The sequence below is a fragment of the Mustela lutreola genome, chromosome 6 (genome assembly GCF_030435805.1).
Source record: "Mustela lutreola isolate mMusLut2 chromosome 6, mMusLut2.pri, whole genome shotgun sequence".
Taxonomy (NCBI): domain Eukaryota; kingdom Metazoa; phylum Chordata; class Mammalia; order Carnivora; family Mustelidae; genus Mustela; species Mustela lutreola.
The window spans coordinates 60,189,287-60,209,408 of record NC_081295.1 but is presented as its reverse complement, the minus strand read 5'-3'; the positions used below and the strand labels follow the sequence as shown (position 1 = coordinate 60,209,408).

General features: G+C 38.7%; 1 protein-coding gene across 6 annotated transcripts in view; it reads left to right on the top strand.

The window, feature by feature from the left end:
• The window catches only part of ADGRG6 (adhesion G protein-coupled receptor G6), a 168,164-nt gene that overhangs the window by 118,587 nt on the left and 29,455 nt on the right, over positions 1-20,122 (top strand). For all 6 annotated transcript variants that reach the window (XM_059177396.1, XM_059177395.1, XM_059177392.1 and 3 more), the window contains 5 exons: positions 396-664; positions 1,848-1,944; positions 3,262-3,545; positions 17,188-17,289; positions 17,937-18,089. In XM_059177396.1, coding sequence (XP_059033379.1) covers positions 396-664; positions 1,848-1,944; positions 3,262-3,545; positions 17,188-17,289; positions 17,937-18,089 — 905 coding nt within the window. The remainder of the gene's footprint in view (positions 1-395; positions 665-1,847; positions 1,945-3,261; positions 3,546-17,187; positions 17,290-17,936; positions 18,090-20,122) is intronic.

The window sequence follows — 20,122 nt, the reverse complement described above, 5'->3', positions numbered from 1 at the left end:
AAAACTTTAGGGACACCTGGGTGGCTCAGTCATTTAAGTATCTGCCTCCTGCTTGGATCGTGATCCCAGGGTCCTGGGGTTAAGCTCTGAGTCTGGCTCTGTGCTCAGCTAGGAGTCTGCTTCTCCCTCTCCCTCTGCCCCTCTCCCTGCTTACGCACTTGTTCTTCTCTCTCTCTCAAATAAATAAAATGTTTAATTTTTTTAAAAAACTTAGTAATTTGTCAAATACTCATAAATATTCTTAAATACTCCTAATTAGATACAAATCTCCTCCTAATGGTGCCATCACAAAGATGGCTTTATTGCGGGGATCTGTCGAAGATAGGAATTGACCACCTGTGCTTAAAATACTAATTTATGGTATTCCTTCTCCTCTTCATTTTTCCCTTTTCCAGAAAGTTGCGAAGGGACTATCCCTCCAAAATCCTGATGAACTTGAGTACAGCCCTGTTGTTCTTGAACCTCCTTTTCCTCTTGGATGGCTGGATCGCCTCATTTCATGTGGATAGCCTTTGCACAGCTGTTGCGGCCTTGCTCCATTTCTTCCTTCTTGCAACCTTTACCTGGATGGGGCTGGAAGCAATTCACATGTACATTGCCCTGGTTAAAGTATTTAACACTTACATTCGCAGATACATACTGAAATTCTGCATCGCTGGCTGGGGTAAGCCTCATAAACATTTTGGCTTTGTGTTCACTGTCAGGGAAATTGACCATCTCTCACAGGAAAGTCCTAAGTCGAAAGATTAGTGCTGCTAAAAGAAACTTCAAAATTGTGAATGATGCGGGTTTGATGTACACATCCCAAGGCAGGGGCTTCCTCAGAATGGTATTTTTAAAAACTATTCAGCCGTTCTTACTAAATTCAGGAGTAAAGGAAAAAGCCCTAGCCTCCTGAGTCACCACAAACTTATTTCCTGTGACCAGAGCCAGCCCACCCAAGTCTGGAGAAGCAGCTGGCGGACAGTGGTGCATTTCCATTATGTTTCAAAATATAAAAGCAGCTTAGACTCCTTGCTGTCCTCACCCCCAAACACATGCGCATGTCTTGGATCCAGCAAGAGAGTGTTATTTTTGTGTGTGCAACCAGAATATTGACAAAATTCTTGCCTTGTACTTCTTAACATGATTCCTTAGCCAGACATGGATGGTAGCCTTAGACTGTTTGGAATCTTCTAAATGGGCTTCTTTCTCTATCTGGGTTCATAATGGAGCAAACATTTAGAGCTTGCTCTTTTCTTTTTTTCTTGGGAGGGTGGTGGGCAGAGATAGCAATACAGATGTAGGGGACATTTCCAAGGCGTTGGGCACTAAAAGCATCTTTCAGGGAATTAGGGTGGTGTGGGCTTCCCCAGTGAAATATTCATGAAAATACTTTATTGATTCTCTGGAGAGGAAAGAGGAGACTGTAAAAACTTTACAGCCCCATGGTTTCTTCCCCACTGTTTCTAAGGAGTTTTCTTTACATAGAAAGGGACAAAATAAACTGCAGTTCCCTTACTGCCCAAACTCTGGCAGAGTGGCAGCTGTCATCGACGAAGGACATTTGCTCTGGATTCAGAATAAACCAGGTTCTGGGTGTCTAATGAGTAACAGTAAGCAAACACAATATTTAACTATTATTTAAGAACAGGTTTTAACTGTTGCCAGTTAAAGTTGGACATTCCTCACCAAAGAAGGGATCGTATTGTTGCTTTTAAGCAAGTTGCAAGTTCTAAAAAAAAATTCTGTGATGTGGGGGGTTTTCTTTCTCTCTCTCTCTTTTCCCCCGCCTGCCATTAGCAGTCTTATAAGGCAGTTCTAGATGCTTTGGAGCAGTTGCTTATGTCATGGTCTTTCTATAACAGGTCTGCCTGGCTTTGTCGTGTCCATTGTTCTGGTAAGCAGAAAGCAAAATGAGGTCTACGGGAAAGATACTTATGGAAAAGGACAGGGGGATGAATTGTAAGTAATAACAACTTGTTGGAAATTTATTTGCAATGAGTGTAGCTCCTTTGCTTTCTGTGCCATCAGCAGTCTGATTTACTGAGCATTTGTTATATGCCAGGAATCATGTTAAGGTCTGGGATTCAAAGATGTTCAAGACAGATTTTGCCTTTGTGGCAGTCATGTTCCAGTGTGGAATACATAACCCAGAATGATAACCATTTTTACGAGAATTTTTGGATGAATTTAATTGCTTTAAATACTTTATCCAATTTTTGAGGTACCTTAAGCACTCCCATAGTATTAATTAGGCCTGAGGAGCATCTGTAAATTGTAGTTTGTGTTGACATTACTCATAGAACATGTTACACATGGTACAATTTTTAAATTAATTTCATCTATTTTCTGTCTATCTATCTATATATGTGTGTGTGTGTGTGTATGATTCTGAATATCAAGTATATCCTTCCACATCTTATAAAGATGTTGTGATTAGTGTAAACTTTTTAACTTCATGAGGAGTGTTACCATAGGAGTATCAAAGTTGTATAATGAAGTCTTGCCTCAACTAGGCCAATTATATTAACAGGAATTATTTTGCAACAGTAATGGAATTCATGATTTACATGTGTCTTAAGTAGAAATTTACTCCACTTGCATGATGGGAGACTTGGAATTAGGCAGCTACTGCCATTGGTCTTATGGCTGAAAATGTTGGGATCAGCAGCTCTACAGCAATCCCGGCCTTTCTCTCAAATTTATTATGTGGTTGTACAGCTTCAGAGCTTGTTCTCATGGTGGAAGTGGAAAGAACACATTAGGGTCTCTCCCAAAAATCCCCTAGAAGATTTTTCTTCCCCATTTCATAGAACAGTGTCCCTGTGGTCCCCCCTTAAATGCAAAAGAGATTGAGAAAATGAGTACTTTGATTTCCCATTCTCTGCAGTGTAGTCTCATAAGAGGAAAGGGGTCTAGATGTGGTTTCAGGTGAGCCAAACATGAGTGTCTTCACGCCAAGACAGAATTCAAGAAGCCACCCTGTTTTCTTTTTAACTGTTGACTTACATAACTTGATATTAAGATGATGGCTAGCCAAAACAAGCCAAAAAAAAAAAAACCAACAAAACAAACAAACAAACAAACAAACAAAAAAACACCAACTGTGTAAATATCAAAAAAGAAACTAAGGCCCAGGAAAATGAAGTGACTATCTAAAGGCATTGAGAACGGCCCAGCTGTGAAATCTGCTGAAACCCAATCTAAGCCAGGAGAAGCCTTTGGTCAACAGGAGGTGGTAATAAATCTCTTTTTCTTTCTGGTTTCTTCTTCTTTCAGCTGTTGGATTCGGGATCCAGTCGTCTTTTATGTGACCTGCGCTGGGTACTTTGGAGTCATGTTTTTCCTGAATGTTGCCATGTTCATCGTGGTGATGGTGCAAATCTGTGGGAGGAATGGCAAAAGAAGCAACCGGACCCTGCGTGAAGAGGTTTTAAGGAACTTGCGCAGTGTGATCAGCCTGACATTTCTGCTGGGCATGACATGGGGTTTTGCTTTCTTTGCCTGGGGACCCTTAAATGTCCCTTTTATGTACTTGTTCTCCATCTTCAATTCATTACAAGGTAAGATAAGCAGTACCTTTGTAATTGCTGCCTTCAGACTTCATCATGGGTACAGACAGTTTCATTTAAGGCCAGATGCTATGCAAATTTCTACATCTTTGTTCCAAATAATGAACATAGTTCCAGGTACAGGGTACTCACTGAAAGGATCTTGAACAGAAAGGTGAGGTAGGATGTCAGTTTGTTTTCAGTGAGGTGTATCACTTAGAATAGTAGTGCCTGGCAGGTAGTAGGTGCTCAACAATTCTGTATTGTTTAATGACTAAATATGGGACACGGAGGTATCCAATGGCGAGTTTAAAGGGAGGCACAGATAACTTTTACCTTCTACACATTTTTCCTTAATATCCTACGTGGATGTAACAATCTTGGCCAGAAGTTGTTTTAGAATCTATTCAGGGACAGAACAAGTCTCCTAGATTCTTTGGCTCCTTGGATTTCAAAATAAATACCAGTACTCCAGCTCAAAAGTGCTCATTTTCTCATGAGATGCAGCATTTAGTTGAACAATTTAGCAAACATTTGCCAATGGTCTGCTGTGTACAAAAATCAAAGGCTTCCTCTGAGGAGCTTACTGTCACGCTTCTGATTCCATAATATACACCTGAGTATACTCCATGATGAATTTAACATTTAAACTTAAATAAACATAAATTATATTTTTCAAAAGCTGAATGACATTCTTTAAGATATTGGATATACCTTGAGTTGTTGATTAATTTCCCCAATGTTCAGAAGCACCAGGAGGCCCACACAACAAAGGAACAAGGGGACAAAGCTTGGAATTTTTTGAGTAGGGCATTACTGCCGGCTTACCTGAAGCTCCTGGCTGTGCAGTTGTAAGCATGTGGGGAAAGGCGAGCTGACTAAAGCTGACGAAATCTGAGCTGGGGTGGGTGGCATGGTGGGGGGCACGTTGTATTACTCACTGAATAAGATGCCTGGACAGCTGCTCCCTACACGTGCATTCTAAGAGAACTTGGTATTTATCCGCAAGGGAGTGTTTACTGTTTTATATCATACATACCCGCTTTGTCTCACTCCTAGTTTTTCCACCAGCTCATGAGCTCCTGCAAAAAAAAAAAAAAAAAAAAAAAAAAAAAAAAATATATATATATATATATATATTTGTCGTGCAGTAGGTGCTCAGTGATTGTTAAACAAATAAATGGATGGCTGGGTGAAGAAGGGAAGGGGCTTTTGAGATGACCTAAATCCAACCTGAGACCCTTCTGGCATAAAAAGGCATTAATTAGTTCAGCAAATTTTACAGGTTCACTCTTCCATAACAGAGGAAATCTGTGGGCTCATTATCTTTAGTAAATACAATAATAAGCATCAAGTGCACCTCTAGAAGTCGGAAACTGGATAAATACCATATGAATGCACTTTCATACCGTGCTTTGTAAAGTGAGCATTCCTCTATTTAATTTAGTCTGTAATATACAACATAAAAGTGCCTAGATAAATATTGACAAAAATGTCCATTAACATTAGAAATTCCATGGTTTTATATTTCAGGCACATTAATCTGCCAGCCCAACCTTGTTTTTGCTTTTAGAATTTCCTGGCAGTCCCAGTAAGCTTCAGCACCTACAGTTGTCTGTTCAGCTCTGTCTCCATTAATGAGAACTGGGATGCCTTATTTTTCCCAGCCTAGGTCTCCTGTTGGGAGGGAAAAATATTCTAAGCCATGATCAAGTCCCAGTTCTTCATAAATCGCTAGCTTTTAAGACTGATGTTAAATTATATAAATTCAGAACAGATTTCTGCATACCCAGTCACATTAAAAACACTTCCTGAAAAGGAAATTTAAATTAAAACACAGTGATACCGAGCATATGAGTCCACCAACAATTGCTTACTGGCTGAGCTTGTACAAAAACTTGTCAGGATGCTATAGAAAGTCACTTAATGGTTCTTATTTGAGTCATTTCTGAACCCTCCAAGAAGAGGCTGTTGGTTGTTGTCGGAAGTGTATGCTTTGTTAAAAGGTGCACTTAGAATCTAGACCATCTAAAGAAACAAGTCAGCGAACTGTAGGTAGTATCTAGGCAAAATAAATTGAGGTAAGACTTAGGCAGACTACATTGTCTTTTTTATTCTTTCTAATATTTTTTTTTATTCCAGAAAAAAAAAAGAAACTGGACATGATCCCTTTGTCTCATGGAGTTTATATTCTAGTGGGAGAGACCACCACTAATCAGATAGTCACCTTGTGAAACGTAGCTGGTGGTGGGGAGAACACACGACAGAAACCACAGTGTCTAAGCTGTAATCTGAAGGATATGTAGGGAGAGTGAGGTGAAGGTGCGGGTAGGAACCAAGAAGAGAAAATTTCATGTGGAGGGCCCTCCATGCGCAAAAACCCTGCTATCCGTGATGATTATGAGTATGCCCCCAAAATTTAAAAAAATGCTCAAATAACAGGAGAACCAAGAAGGAGCCACAGAGTGACAGGGTGGGGGGGGGGGGAATGGCACAAACGGGAGGCTGGGGCTGGACCAGAAGGCCCTGTGTTTTGATCTTGCTAAGAGCCATGCAAAGTCTGAAATCTTCTAGGCCTGTGGAATGACATGATCAAATGTGCGTTTTAGAAAGACGAAGCTGGACATAATGTGGCGAAGGGACTGGAGCTCCCAGAGTATCTGTAGGGAGAGCAGAGAGGAGACTACTGCTGTGGTCCGGGGGAGATAAGGCAGTGCCGTATTTTAGACTATGATGGGGCAGGGGGAGCTGGAGATACATGAGAAGAGTCAAGAGAAAGTTTGGAACGATGCTGCCATAAAACACTCAACACTGGTGTTGAGTTTCATTAAAGTAAACTCTTCTTTTTCTAGAGTGGTTAGGGTGAGCGGTCTTCTTTTTTTTTTTTTTTTTTTTTTTTTTTTAATTTTAATTTTTTATTTTTATAAACATATATTTTTATCCCCAGGGGTACAGGTCTGTGAATCACCAGGTTTACACACTTCACAGCACTCACCAAATCACATACCCTCCCCAATGTCCATAATCCCACCCCCTTCTCCCAAACCCCCTCCCCCCGGCAACCCTCAGTTTGTTTTGTGAGATTAAGAGTCATTTATGGTTTGTCTCCCTCCCAATCCCATCTTGTTTCATTTATTCTTCTTCTACCCACTTAAGCCTCCATGTTGCATCACCACTTCCTCATATCAGTGAGATCATATGATAGCTGTCTTTCTCTGCTTGACTTATTTCGCTAAGCATGATACGCTCTAGTTCCATTCATGTTGTTGCAAATGGCAAGATTTCATTTCTTTTGATGGCTGCATAGTATTCCATTGTGTATATATACCACATCTTCTTGATCCATTCATCTGTTGATGGACATCTAGGTTCTTTCCATAGTTTGGCTATTGTGGACATTGCTGCTATAAACATTCGGGTGCATGTGCCCCTTTGGATCACTACATTTGTATCTTTAGGGTAAATACCCAATAGTGCAATTGCTGGGTCATAGGGCAGTTCTATTTTCAACATTTTGAGGAACCTCCATGCTGTTTTCCAGAGTGGCTGCACCAGCTTGCATTCCCACCAACAGTGTAGGAGGGTTCCCCTTTCTCCGCATCCTCGCCAGCATCTGTCATTTCCTGACTTGTTGATTTTAGCCATTCTAACTGGTGTGAGGTGATATCTCATTGTGATTAATGCCATACCATAGCTCATTAACACCTACCAGTATTGGACTCAGCAACAGCCAAAGGTTTAGAATGTGATATAATATTCAAAAAATTAAATCTATACCAAACAAATTTTAATCTCAGATTTATCTTGGAGCTGAGCATCTGAAAATCAGCAGGTCTTCATTTAGAATCCCACAAGTCACCCTTGAGTGTTATAGAGGTGAGGCCTCCAAGGACAGATGTACAAGCTGTGTCTGCAGGGAAGCCAAGATGTCTCTAACACAGGCATGGCTTCTGCTAGCAGCTTGCATTTCATTTTTGTATTTCTCTTCCAAACTTTGATTCAAACATGTGAAAAATCCATTTTATCTTTCAGGGTTCTTATAAATAAGTGCATGTATAGATATGAGTATGTTCAAACACATATACATGTATAATTATATGGATACTTACATAAATTTGCAGAGCCTACATTTTAAAATTTTGTACATGTTTTACTATTTTAATGTTCAGTTTAATATATATTTTTGTTATTAGTATATGTATTTTTTAATTTTTATGGGTATTTATAACCATACAACTTAATTGCCAAAATAGTGCTAATTGAATATTAGGAAATTATTATAACCTGTGTGGCTTATAATCAAAATCCTACCTATTTGAATGAGCAAATGAAATCATGAATTGAATTGAGCCTGCATCTAAGCTTATTTTCTAATTTTTCACAGTACATTGCTTCTTCACTTCAACAAATTATATTTTAATCAATCCACTGATTTTTTTTGTAAGATAAAAAGATAAATATGTCTTCTCTTGCCATGGTAGTGTTACTTATCTACTTGCTTTTGCTATCTTTGTTGCTTTCCCAGGATGAAAGTGGCAGATCACTGTACTAGATATTTTAGTTTTTTCTAAAGACTACAACTTGAGAAAATGGCATGGTATACAAATTGCTGTTTAAAAGGGAACAGATGTTTGTGTATCATAATTCACATGCCTGAGAACATTAGACTACACTTCAGGAAAAACAGAGTCACTCATTTTAAAGAAGTAAAAGGCAATTCCCAGATTGTTGAGAAGATCATGGCCAGAGTCCTCTTGGGCTCTTCTTGCCCTTGGCAATATCAATGTGCTTGTAGAATAAGTTATTGCTCTGAGATGCAGTATGTGCACAAAAGTCATGAACAGTATTCAGGCCATGTATATTTTTCATTAACTGTACAAAGACATTTGACATTATCTATTAGATTAGGCTTTTTCAACATATAGGGAAGTTTAACACTCCTGGTAAGTTTACCAAGATCTGAAGTTTATTCCCTTAGCAAGAAGGTAGTTTTCAATTTTCCTTTTCTAGGCATGTGAAACATTATTGACTAATCATCTCAGGCACAATCAGCCCATTTTCTATACATATTTTATGAAAGCATAAGATGCAACGTATGGTTCTAGAAATAGAAGCTGCCTCTGAACACAGAGGGTTGTCAGTCTACTCAGATAATGCTTGCTATTAATTAATTTGATAATATTAAGATATACCCAGAGCAATAAAATAATTTATATTTGCATAATGCTTTATGGCTTATAAAAAACTTACACACAGCATCAGTGATTTGATGTAATTCTTAAAGCAACAATAGAAAGTAGGTACCCAAGAAAGAAGGTATTTTCTGCATTTTATAGATGAATAAACAGAGTCAGAAGAGTTAATGATTCCCCCAAGCTCAGTCTGAATTTCACAGTGTAATATTTATAATATAGCATATATGAAAATAGAAAAATACATTATGATGGACTAAAGCATAAGGAAAATAAGTTACTGCCCTTCAATTTTTTGTTTCAAAGTTTCTAGGAAGTATCTGTATCCACTGAAAAAACTATCATTAATTATATGCTTAATGAATAAATGTTATTCTTACCCTTACTCAGAAAAAAATAATTAAAGAGAATATGTTTATTATTATTATTTTAATCTTACTGGTAAAGTAAGAAAATTAAATCCAATTAAGAGTTAGGAGCCTCCTGACAGCTAAGCTGTGTTGTAATCACATACGCAACATAGGGCATTGGTGCCAAGGTAAAGACGTGAACCACCTTTAAAACCCTAACATCCGAAATGATGTCATGTTGGCTGAGATGTCACACACTGCAAGGAAATAAATTACTCCTCTGTTGGCAGGGCATTTTGTGCCACAGAGAAATAATTTTTTAAAGGGCATCTTGGTAGTATGAAAGGAGGATTCAAGAGGTTCTCAAAGAGAGCTGTAAACCCAGCCCTGCAGCCGGCTGGCTATGTCTCTGCGACAACAGAATATATGAGCCATTCAGAGACTTGGACTCAGGCTTGCTAGGAAGCGGAGAGGTAATCTAGACCATTTTTGTCAAGAAGCAGTTCTCTTGGGGCGCCTGGGTGGCTCAGTAATTTCAGCAGCCAACCCTTGATCTCAGTCCAGGTCTTGATCTCGAGGTCATGAGTTCAAGCCCTGGGTGTGGAGCCTACTTAAAAAAAATAAAATAAAATTATTTATCTAAAACATGCATCCTTTTTTGCTCACATATGGGATTTGATTAATTCTTAATTGATTTACCCATCAAAATTCCAGAACAGCTTGTGCTTGTGGACCTGATTAAGATGCCATTCGCTCATCACTACCTATTCTGACTCCACCCTGCATCCCTGAATTTATCTATAGCTAATCTACAGTTTTGCCCCAACTATGTTTCTGGATCTTTTATTATCCAGAGTAAGAAAAAATTAAGGGAGGCCGTTTGTTGGATTTTGTTGATGACAATCTTGCTGGAAGTGTCAGTGGCCTTTTGTCAGTAAAGCACTCATTGAGAGTTGAGGACCCTAGGTTTGGGTTTTGATTTGGGTTTTGTTGTTTGTGGTTGTTTTCCCCTCCACCGAGGCTTCTCGAAAGGGACCTTTTGGACCCGAGAAAGAATGATAGTATGTGCTGCCCTGAATTTTACTTCCCCGCTTTCATTTTTATATCCAAGGGGAACTGTTCCTTGGCAATTTTTTTTTTTTTTTTATCTTTTGATAATCAGGCTCAAGATCTGAGAACATCCCTTTGGCTGCTCATTTTATATCTGCCCCCAGATAGCCCCAGATCTTTGCCAGAATCAATCAAAGAGAATGAGTCCCATGCGGGAGCTAAATTCCTAGCCAAAATATTGAGGCTTAGAATTTTTTTTTTCTAAATTCATAGTAAAACACAGCTCATAAAATCTACAGCAAACATCGTGCCAATATTTAGAAGGAAGCTTCCTCCCCACCGCAGACATGCTGCTTGAAGGCGTTCCCCGGTCAGTGACAGGAGTAGGTATCAAAAACCAAATCCCGTTCTTGATGAGAGTTCTCAGAAATCTTGCTCCAAGTTTAAGTCACTCTTGTAGGTGTCCCTTTGCCATGTTTGCTGACCCAGCTTTGGCCTGTGATGTGCTTCCCAGGGAGGATTTGGGGAAGTGGAGTTCATTACCTTTTCTTCCCTGGCAGTGCCCATGGGCAGACTCACCATCCCACATGCTTGCAACACCATCTGCCATTGAAATTGAAAAGGTCATTTATTTTAAATAAGAAAATGGTACTGTTCGTGGGAATGCAAGTTGGTGCAGCCTCTTTGGAGAACAGTGTGGAGATTCCTCAAGAAATTAAAAATAGAACTTCCCTATGACCCTGCCATTGCACTCCTGGGTATTTACCCCAAGGTACAGATGTAGTGAAAAGAAGGGCCATCTGTACCCCAATATTTATAGCAGCAATGGCCATGGTTGCCAAACTGTGGAAAGAACCAAGATGCCCTTCAACGGATGAATGGATAAGGAAGATGTGGTCCATATACACTATGGAGTATTATGCCTCCATCAGAAAGGACGAATACCCAACTTTTGTAGCAACATGGATGGGACTGGAAGAGATTATGCGGAGTGAAATAAGTCAAGCAGAGAGAGTCAATTATCATATGGTTTCACTTATTTGTGGAGCATAACAAAAAGCATGGAGGACATGGGGAGTTAGAGAGAAGGGGGTTGGGGTAAATTGGAAGTGAAGGTGAATCATGAGAGACTATGGACTCTGAAAAACAATCTGAGGGGTTTGAAGTGGAGGGGGGTGGGAGGTCGGGGTACCAGGTGGTAGGTATTATAAGGGCACGGATTGCATGGAGCGCTGGGTGTGGTGCAAAAATAATGATACTGTTATGCTGAAAATAAATAAATGAAAAAAAAAAGAAAATGGCAAAATTTACAGAGAAGTACAACATACTGAATTCACATATTCGTCTAGATTTTTGTTTTTTAAGGGGGCAGGTCCCTCTTGTTAGTGAAAGATGGTGTGGCAAAAGGAGGAGATGGGGATGTGTGGGTAGAGGATGTGTTGGGAATGTATTCGTTTAAAATATGTTTATGTTTTTGTTTTTATTCTTGTTCCAACATGGAATCTGGGTTCATGCAGGTAAAATAAAGAATCAAAGCAGTTATCAAGTCAAAGAAATGATTGCTAAGGAATTTTGGCTTGGATTCATTAGAGTGGTTGGTTTTCAGGCTAAAATTCACCAAAAAACGACCATCATGAGCTGTGTTTCATGAGTTATCAAGGTTTCATGGAGCTAGCATTTAGCCTGTCAGGATGAAGTAAAGGTTTTAATTCTGCTTGAATATTTTCACCCCATTTCAGCTTCCAACTTTTATGAGCAATATTCTCTACTCCCTGGTCAGTTAAATAAAGCTGTAAGTCAATATGAAGAGTCTAGTTCAATTATCCTGGTCCCTGCTGAAAGCTCTTTCCAGAAAGCTAGAAGAGCATGTTTTTCCAGGTGGTATGGACATACTCTTTGAGGTGCCGTCTGGTTGATAGGATGATTCTCAAAGGGAAAACATTTGCGGGATGCCTGGGTGGCTCAGTTGGTTAAGCAGCTGCCTTCAGCTCAGGTCATGATCCCGGTGTCCAGGGATCGAGTCCCACATCAGGCTCCTTGCTCGCCAGGGAGCCTGCTTCTCCCTCTGCCTCTGCCTGCCTCTCTGTCTGTCTGTGCTCACTCTCTCTCCTTCTCTCTGACAAACAAATAAAATCTTAAAAAAAAAAAAAAAAGGGAAAACATTTGCTAGAAAGGGAGCATAGATGGGGATGAGAAATCAAACAGATTCTCTGGGATGTCGGTGAAGAACTTTAAGGTTTTGTGATTTTTAGCTCTGCTTCTGGCACCAAGACCTATAAATAGATGAAGAGGGAGCAGAAAAACCTTCAGAACTGAGGGAATAGCCCTCTGTTTTCTCACTTTGGCCTCCAAGTTCCCTTGGCTCTCCTGCTGCATTTTCTCCACCTCCTCCCCGAAGTATTTAGAATTTCTCTCCATACTGAGTATGTGTGTTCTTCCAGATGCGCATACCTACCACATTCCCCACAGCTGAACTGTAAAAGGGATGTTTTGTCCTGTCAGAATTTTGGTATAATATTTATTGCCAGACTAATTTAAATTCACACGGAAAGGGTTTGTTACTATGAATAGTAAAATAACCCATTATGAGAATTCTATTCTGCTTTAAAATGGAAATGTATCTCATGGGTAAAGAAAATGTATATCATGGCTAAAGAATCAGCCTAATACCTTGGCGTTTAAAAATATATTAACTCCTAAGAATTCTAATTTCTCGTGCCTGTCATTTAATTTTAGTCTTACAGCATCGCAGTTCGTAGTTGGGGGCAGGGATCATTTCAATGACTGCCATCATAGCAGTTGAGAAGAGATGTTCTGATTTTGAATCTAATTTACATTCCAGCATCTCTTGAACTTACTGGATGCCTCTAGATTTACTGGCACATACAGCTGCTTAAAAATGGGCCCTGTCATCTAATGCTGTGTAATTATAATTTAGAACAGCACTGCACAATCTAAAAAATTGTTTTATTGAGTCAGTTTTATCTTTAACCTCCTCCTCTGTGACTGTGGTCAGCGTCAGTCCCTCAAAGTAATGCCCATCTTAGCATCCCAGCAAGGATGTCCAAGTGACATCCCTCCCAGTGTCCTCAAAACACCAGACATAACCCCTGAAGTTTTTTTTTTTCCTCAAATAGATATGACATGTATAAAAATTGTTGAGTGTGACAAAAAGGAAGCATCATCCGGCAACTTCACCTCCTGCTCTCCACTAAAAGAAAATCATTTGCTCAGTGCGAGGCCCTATAGTGAGTGACGCCTGAGGAGGAAAGTTTCTCATTGAAGTTTGTAATCTCTCCAAGCACCTCTACGTGACTTTGTGAAACAGTGTGTTGAGAACACATAGTTACCTGGGTTTTCAGGATCTGACAAAAAATACCTCTAAGAGCAAACCCTGAAAATTCTGCCCCAGTTCACAAAAATAGAGTAAACCCACGGCAGGGGCTCTGTCCCCTCCACCGGCAGCTGCCTTCATCTATGACTTGTGTTAACCTATCCTCAAGCTTTCATACCCCCTTGATTCTTGCTGCCACCACCTCGAAGAAACTTCAGAGAATCTGTTAACTGATTCAGATTGTTTATATACCTTGGTTCAGTGCTACCGAAAGGCATGTTTACCTATTAAAGGGATTGTCTGTATCAAGCTAACTGCATAGGGAACGGGGGTTGTAGGTGTGGGAAGGTTTTGACAAGCAGACAGATTTAGTCAGTCAGTGTGAGGGTGAGGTCCAGACCCAGTGAGGTCTTCTCCTACTCCCTGGGAAGGTGGGTCAGCCTCCTGGTGCTGACTCTGAGGGTTTGGAGTGTGGAAAGAAATCTTACCCCTACTCTGAGACTTGTCATGCCTAAGCCAGGCAGGTCTGTAAGCAGCCACTTCTCTCTGGTTCTCCCTGCCCAGCCCAGCTGCCATCTTCTTACCCACAGCACAGGCGCCGTCAATAAAGGGTATGTGTGTGTGTGTGTGTGTGTGTGTGTGTGTTTTCTGATTCATTGTTTAAAATCGGATTCATATTTGTTAGAGCTTTCTTTTAAAATTAGAACTTCCTTACCCTATGTGATATCATTTTGGACAAATAACTAGGTCACTAGGATATATTTCCTTTACTGACCACTTTATTAAGAATAAAATATTAGTAATAATATAATAAGTAAAAGAATAGTTTTACTTATATAAATATACAGAGGATGATTTAATCATAAAAATAATAAATTGGTAATATTGCTGATGACCTATATTACTTCACTTAGGTCATTGTATGTTTTATTTATACCTCTTAGAGATAAATATATTTGCATTTCCCAGGAATTTTTAATAAGTTAGCTATCTACTGAAATCAGTGATCAGAGATAGCAATAGGAATTTATATAGTCCCTCCTGAATGTCAAACACTCACTGGTGATCCAAGAAGCCAATCCCAGAAGAGGAGAATCTGCCACGGTCCTTCACTGGGGTCAGGGCCCAGCCTATAGCAATCCAGCATGCTCCTTTTCTAATAGTTCATAATGTAATTTATTCTGGAATTAAATTATAAACCATTTTGAGTTAAGATATTGAAGCATAGAAACATACAAGCATAACCTTAGACAAATTTTCTGAGTTTAATGACCCATATCAAAAGAGAGTCCTTTGGATATTTTTCCCCACTTTTCCAGTTGTATACGCTACAATGTAATTTACAGTTTTCTTGATGAATACTCCGTATTTGAAAAGAGCAGATAAGCCTTAAAGTCTTAATGTCCCTTAAATATACTGTATTTTTTTTTACTTTTATATCTTTCCATGCTAGATCCATTGCCTCATGAGTGCAATGATCATCTACTTTGTTTACCCTTGAATATCCAGCTTAAAACAACTGTTCCTCCTGCCTAACAGTGCTTAGTAGTCACCGAATGAATTATCCTTTTTGGAAACTTCCCTTGCCTCCCTAGCCAAAGCTTTCTTCAGGTTCAGTTCAAACCGTGTGCCCTCTAAAAGACCCTCCCTTATGTAGATATTCTGGTTACCATGGTATATTACTAATTGGACATTCTTTCCTGCTTTGTCGAAGATTAGTTGACCATATGATCTCCCTGATATGAGGAAGTGGTGATGCAACATGGGGGCTTAAGTGGGTAGGAGAAGAATCAATGAAACAAGATGGGATTGGGAGGGAGACAAACCATAAGTGACTCTTAATCTTACAAAACAAACTGAGGGTTGCTGGGGGGAGGGGGGTTGGGAGAAGGGGTGTGGGGTTATGGACATTGGGGAGGGTATGTTCTTTGGTGAGTGCTGTGAAGTGTGTAAACCTGGCGATTCACAGACCTGTACCCCTGGGGATAAAAATACATGTTTATAACAAAATAAAACATTAAAAAAAAAAAAAGGTAGTACCTGGGCAACTAGGTTGCATACTTCTTAGAAACTTTTGCCTTAAATGTATTTTCTTTACATTCTGTGGCTCCTTTCTTTGTGTTCTACTCCTATCATTCATCCCCTACCCCCAAATACATTTAACACATTAGAATGTATGTGTAAGTATTCAGTTAGCTCATGTAAATAGATGAGCAGTTAATTACGCTTTCTGTTCATTCATTCAACATTCATGGAGTTCCTGCTTAGTTTCTGGTATCCTTCTGAGAATGACCAGTACAGCATTGGATGACAAATATCCTGTGCTCTTGGAGCTCATTATTTCCTAGCAAAAGACAACCAAGCAAACAAATAAATGAGGAATACAGGAATATCGGGTACTGATTAGTGCCCTGACAAAAGTACGTGCAAGGGTGTGATGAGAGCCAAAACATTAAAGTAACATGAAATAAACAATTGGTTATGGCCTCTTTGAAGAGTTGATCTAACACGTGAGTGACAGATAGGAAGCACTTCCAGAAAGATTTGAAAGAGGAGCCTTTGAAATGGTATTGGACAGGAAGGAACTTGAGATGTTGGTTTGAGGGTAGTAGTGAAGAGGATGTCTGTTGAGAACATTAGGTGTTTGAGATGCTGCCAGGTTGAGAGATACAGCCAAAGAAGGTGTCTTGTATTTGGTGGTGGTGGTGGGAAGAGAAAGAAATGGGGACAAATGTAAAAATTAGCGAATGGCACTCATAGCACATGACTGGAGAAGATGAGTACTTACTGGCACAGTGTAGCCGTAGAAAATAGAGTAAGCCAGGGAGTAACTGGGTATGTATGCGGTTACGCAGAGAGTCTCCTTGAAATTCTCTCCCCTTCTCCCTCTGCCCCTCATGGTTGTGCTCTCTCTCAAATAAACAAAATATCTCTCTCTAAATTAAATGAATAAAATCTTTAAAAAATGTTGAAAAACTAAAGCAGGCTAGGTAAAGCCACATGAATTTGCTGATTTTGGGCCTGTTTTGACCCACAAAAATACCATTTTTCTGTGGCCCAAACTTATAAAAATACATATACATAAAATAGCTTAGAATATACAAATTGTAATTGAACTTATAGATATTTTCAGTTTTCTCTTTTTTTCTATGATTTTTTAGATACTTTTACAGAATTTTAAAACAAACATAGGAGAAGTATTAAATGCCTCTTAAATTGAAAATTGCCCATTTCAGCTTAACTTTTAGGCCAAGTTATAGTAATTGCTGAACAGAACAGACAAAGACAGAATCAGATATATATAATTATTCGAGTTTTATTCGAGCCTTCCTATTCTGTTCTAAAAGATTAAAACATCTACATACTTCAGGGAGCCTGGGTGGCTCAGTGGGTTAAGCCTCTGCCTTCAGCTCAGGTCATGATCTCAGGGTTTTGAGATCGAGCCCCGCATCGGGCTCTCTGCTCAGCGGGGAGCCTGCTTCCTCCTCTCTCCCTCTTTGCCTGCCTCTCTGCCTACTTGTGATCTCTCTCTCTGTCAAATAAATAAATAAAATCTTTAAAAAAAAATCTACCTACTTCAAGATCCCTTAAGATCTTGTCTCTCAGTGACTCAGACACTAAAAAGAAAGAAAAAAAAAAAAACCTTAAAATGAATCCATGTGTTTCACAAGATTTATCTTTAAGAATGTGTCTATTGGCTTAAATGTTTATATTTTCTTCTGTTTCAGGCTTATTTATATTTATTTTCCACTGTGCTATGAAGGAGAATGTTCAGAAACAGTGGAGGCGGCATCTCTGCTGTGGGAGATTTCGGTTAGCAGACAACTCAGGTAAAGGGGCATGTTGGTCATTGGTTTTTATACCTAAAAGGAGAGTAGTCAGAAACCTTCCTCATCTGGCCTTCCGTTGTTAGAGCAATGCAGTCCCAGTGGTAGCACATTGTAAAGGTGGTGCCCGTGAAGATGCTTAGTTGGAATCTTGGAATACGAGGACTGCAAGCTATCTGAAGAGTCTGGGCCTGACCCTTCTATTCTACAGAGAAGCGTGAATTCCAGCCAGGTGAACTGAGTTGTTCAAGGTTTTATGTCCAGTTTGACAACTCAGGTATCCAGAGGTTCCACCATACCACCTGCTCCTTTCCATGTTTTCGAGGCCCTTGATCACATTATTACGCAAAGATATTTTTCTTTGCATAAAAATACTTGAAGAATAGCATTACTTTTTTTGGCAATAATTACCTCTCACCCTTACAAAATTGCGGTAGGATCTTAAACAATATGTGCTATAGGTCAAAGTTTGAAGCTTACTTCTTCATTTTATTATTGTTCATATGCCAGTCTCTTCACTGAGCCCTTTTTGCTAGCATATACAAGATTGAGTGCTTTGGCTAAATTACTTAAATAATCCAGTGGTGATTTTTCATAGTAGAACATATACCCCCTAAAACACATTCATGGAGAGATGTTCTTTCTTTCAGACTGGAGCAAGACAGCCACCAATATCATTAAGAAAAGTTCTGATAACCTAGGAAAATCTTTGTCCTCAAGCTCCATTGGGTCCAACTCAACATATCTTACTTCCAAATCTAAATCCAGCTCTACTACTTACTTCAAAAGGAATAGCCACACTGGTGAGTCACTCTAACAGTAGTAAAATGTTCTTTGGTCCATTTCTCACCATCTTTATATTACAATGGCATATCATGAAGATTGATAGATAACAGTGCCCTTTAGGGTGCTTATGTTAGATTTACGAAAATCACAATCTCTTTGAAGACTTTATCCAACACTTTTGTGGACGTTTTTGTCTTTTTTTAAGTTTTTTAAGTTTTATAACCAAAATCGAGCCATAATATTATTAGCTCTGAGTATTATTATTATTTAGTTTGCTTTAAACCTGTTTTCTTTTCAAAAATACTGTATTTAAAAAGTTATGTTTTTATTTTAAGAATACAGAAACTGAGTTGCAATTATTTGTAATACTGCGTATTTCATGATTTATAACTTACTATGAAAGTTAATTAGCAAGTTGACATGGGAACAGGTGGAAACACTATACAGGGTATATTACATTTAAGGGTTAAGTCCTTAACCATTGGAAGTGTTATTGCCAATTGCTGATTAAATATGACAGAATAGAGAGCATCATATTTGGCAAGTGATACAGGATGGTGAGAAACATCATGTCTTTGTTCATCTTCTGGACTGTCATGATATTTACAGTGACCACAGGTTCTGACACTAAGCATATGTGTGAATAATCCTGAAGACAATGTAGAAATAAAGATTCTTTTGCCGTACTTGATAGCCAGTGAGTGGTGTGGAAAGTTGCAATCTTTTAATAATTTCAAAGGAAAAAAGCATAATTGCTATTTTGAAATACTAATTATGCTTCAGGCAAACAGCTGTCAACACTTAGCACCAGCACTTTCCTAATTAAAGATCTTCTAAAGGGATAATGGAAATAACTTAATTTTGAATTTGTTTAGTTATTAAACATAAGCAGAGGTGAATGACACTGAAGAGATTCATATTTGGCTTTTTGCAAATAAGAAACATGTTGTGTAATGTATCTGTAAATGTTCATATTACAAACACTTAGATTTCAAATGACCCTTATGTACATTTGAATCATTTTACATGTCCCTGCTTGCACCACAGTTCGTAACTTGCCACTGGAATGGCCACTGCCTCAGATTCAAGATAGCTCTCTGGAAAAATGTTTGAGCGTTTGGAGAGTTTGTTAATTACAAAATTAATTAAAGACCTGAAAATTTAGAGCAGCTTAGGATAGCAGTTCTAAACATTTCTTGTAGTAGAGGACACTTACAAGAACCAAATGAAAGCTGTGTACTCCCTTCCAGTATAAGATGCAACCTCTGAGTCCTGTACACAAATAATTTTGCCTAAAATTAAGAGGTCTGTGCATCCCCTCTTTAAATACCTGAGTAAGAAAATTGATGACAGGTGTATAGTCTGAGATAGATTATCCTACCTAGTTGGTAGTTCCCTGGCACAAAATTTCTTTTACTTATAATGAATGAATTTTTCACATTATTTATAAAATTAGATGTTTGTATGATCATCTCCATAGATGCAGAAAAAGCACCCAACAAAATACAACATTCATTCATGGTAAAAACAAAGTAGGATTTAGAAGAACCATGCTTCAGCATAATAAACTCACAGGTAACATCATACTCAGTGGTGAAAACTGAGAGCTTTTCCTCTAAGATCAGGAACAAGGATGTCCACTCTCACCACTTTTATTCAACATATTTTTGGAAGACCTAGCCATAGCAGTCAGATAAGAAAAAGAAAAAGGATTCACATTGGTAAGGAAGAAGTAAAATATTCACTATTTGCAGAGGACATGATATTATATTCAGAAAACCCTAAAGATTCTATCATAAGACTACTAGAAATGATAAAGGAATTTCAGTAATATTGTAGGATACAACACTAATATACTAGAATCTGTTGAATTTCTATATACTAATAATGAGGTGGTAGAAAGAGAAATTAAAGCAATCCCATTTATAAGAAAAAAAATTACTCATTTTGCCTGCCCTTCTAAAATGCAAATAGTGCATTGTATGTCAGTTAGGAAGGAATAGGGATTAGACCAACTAAATTGTTTTCCTCTTAATACAGCTGAGGATAG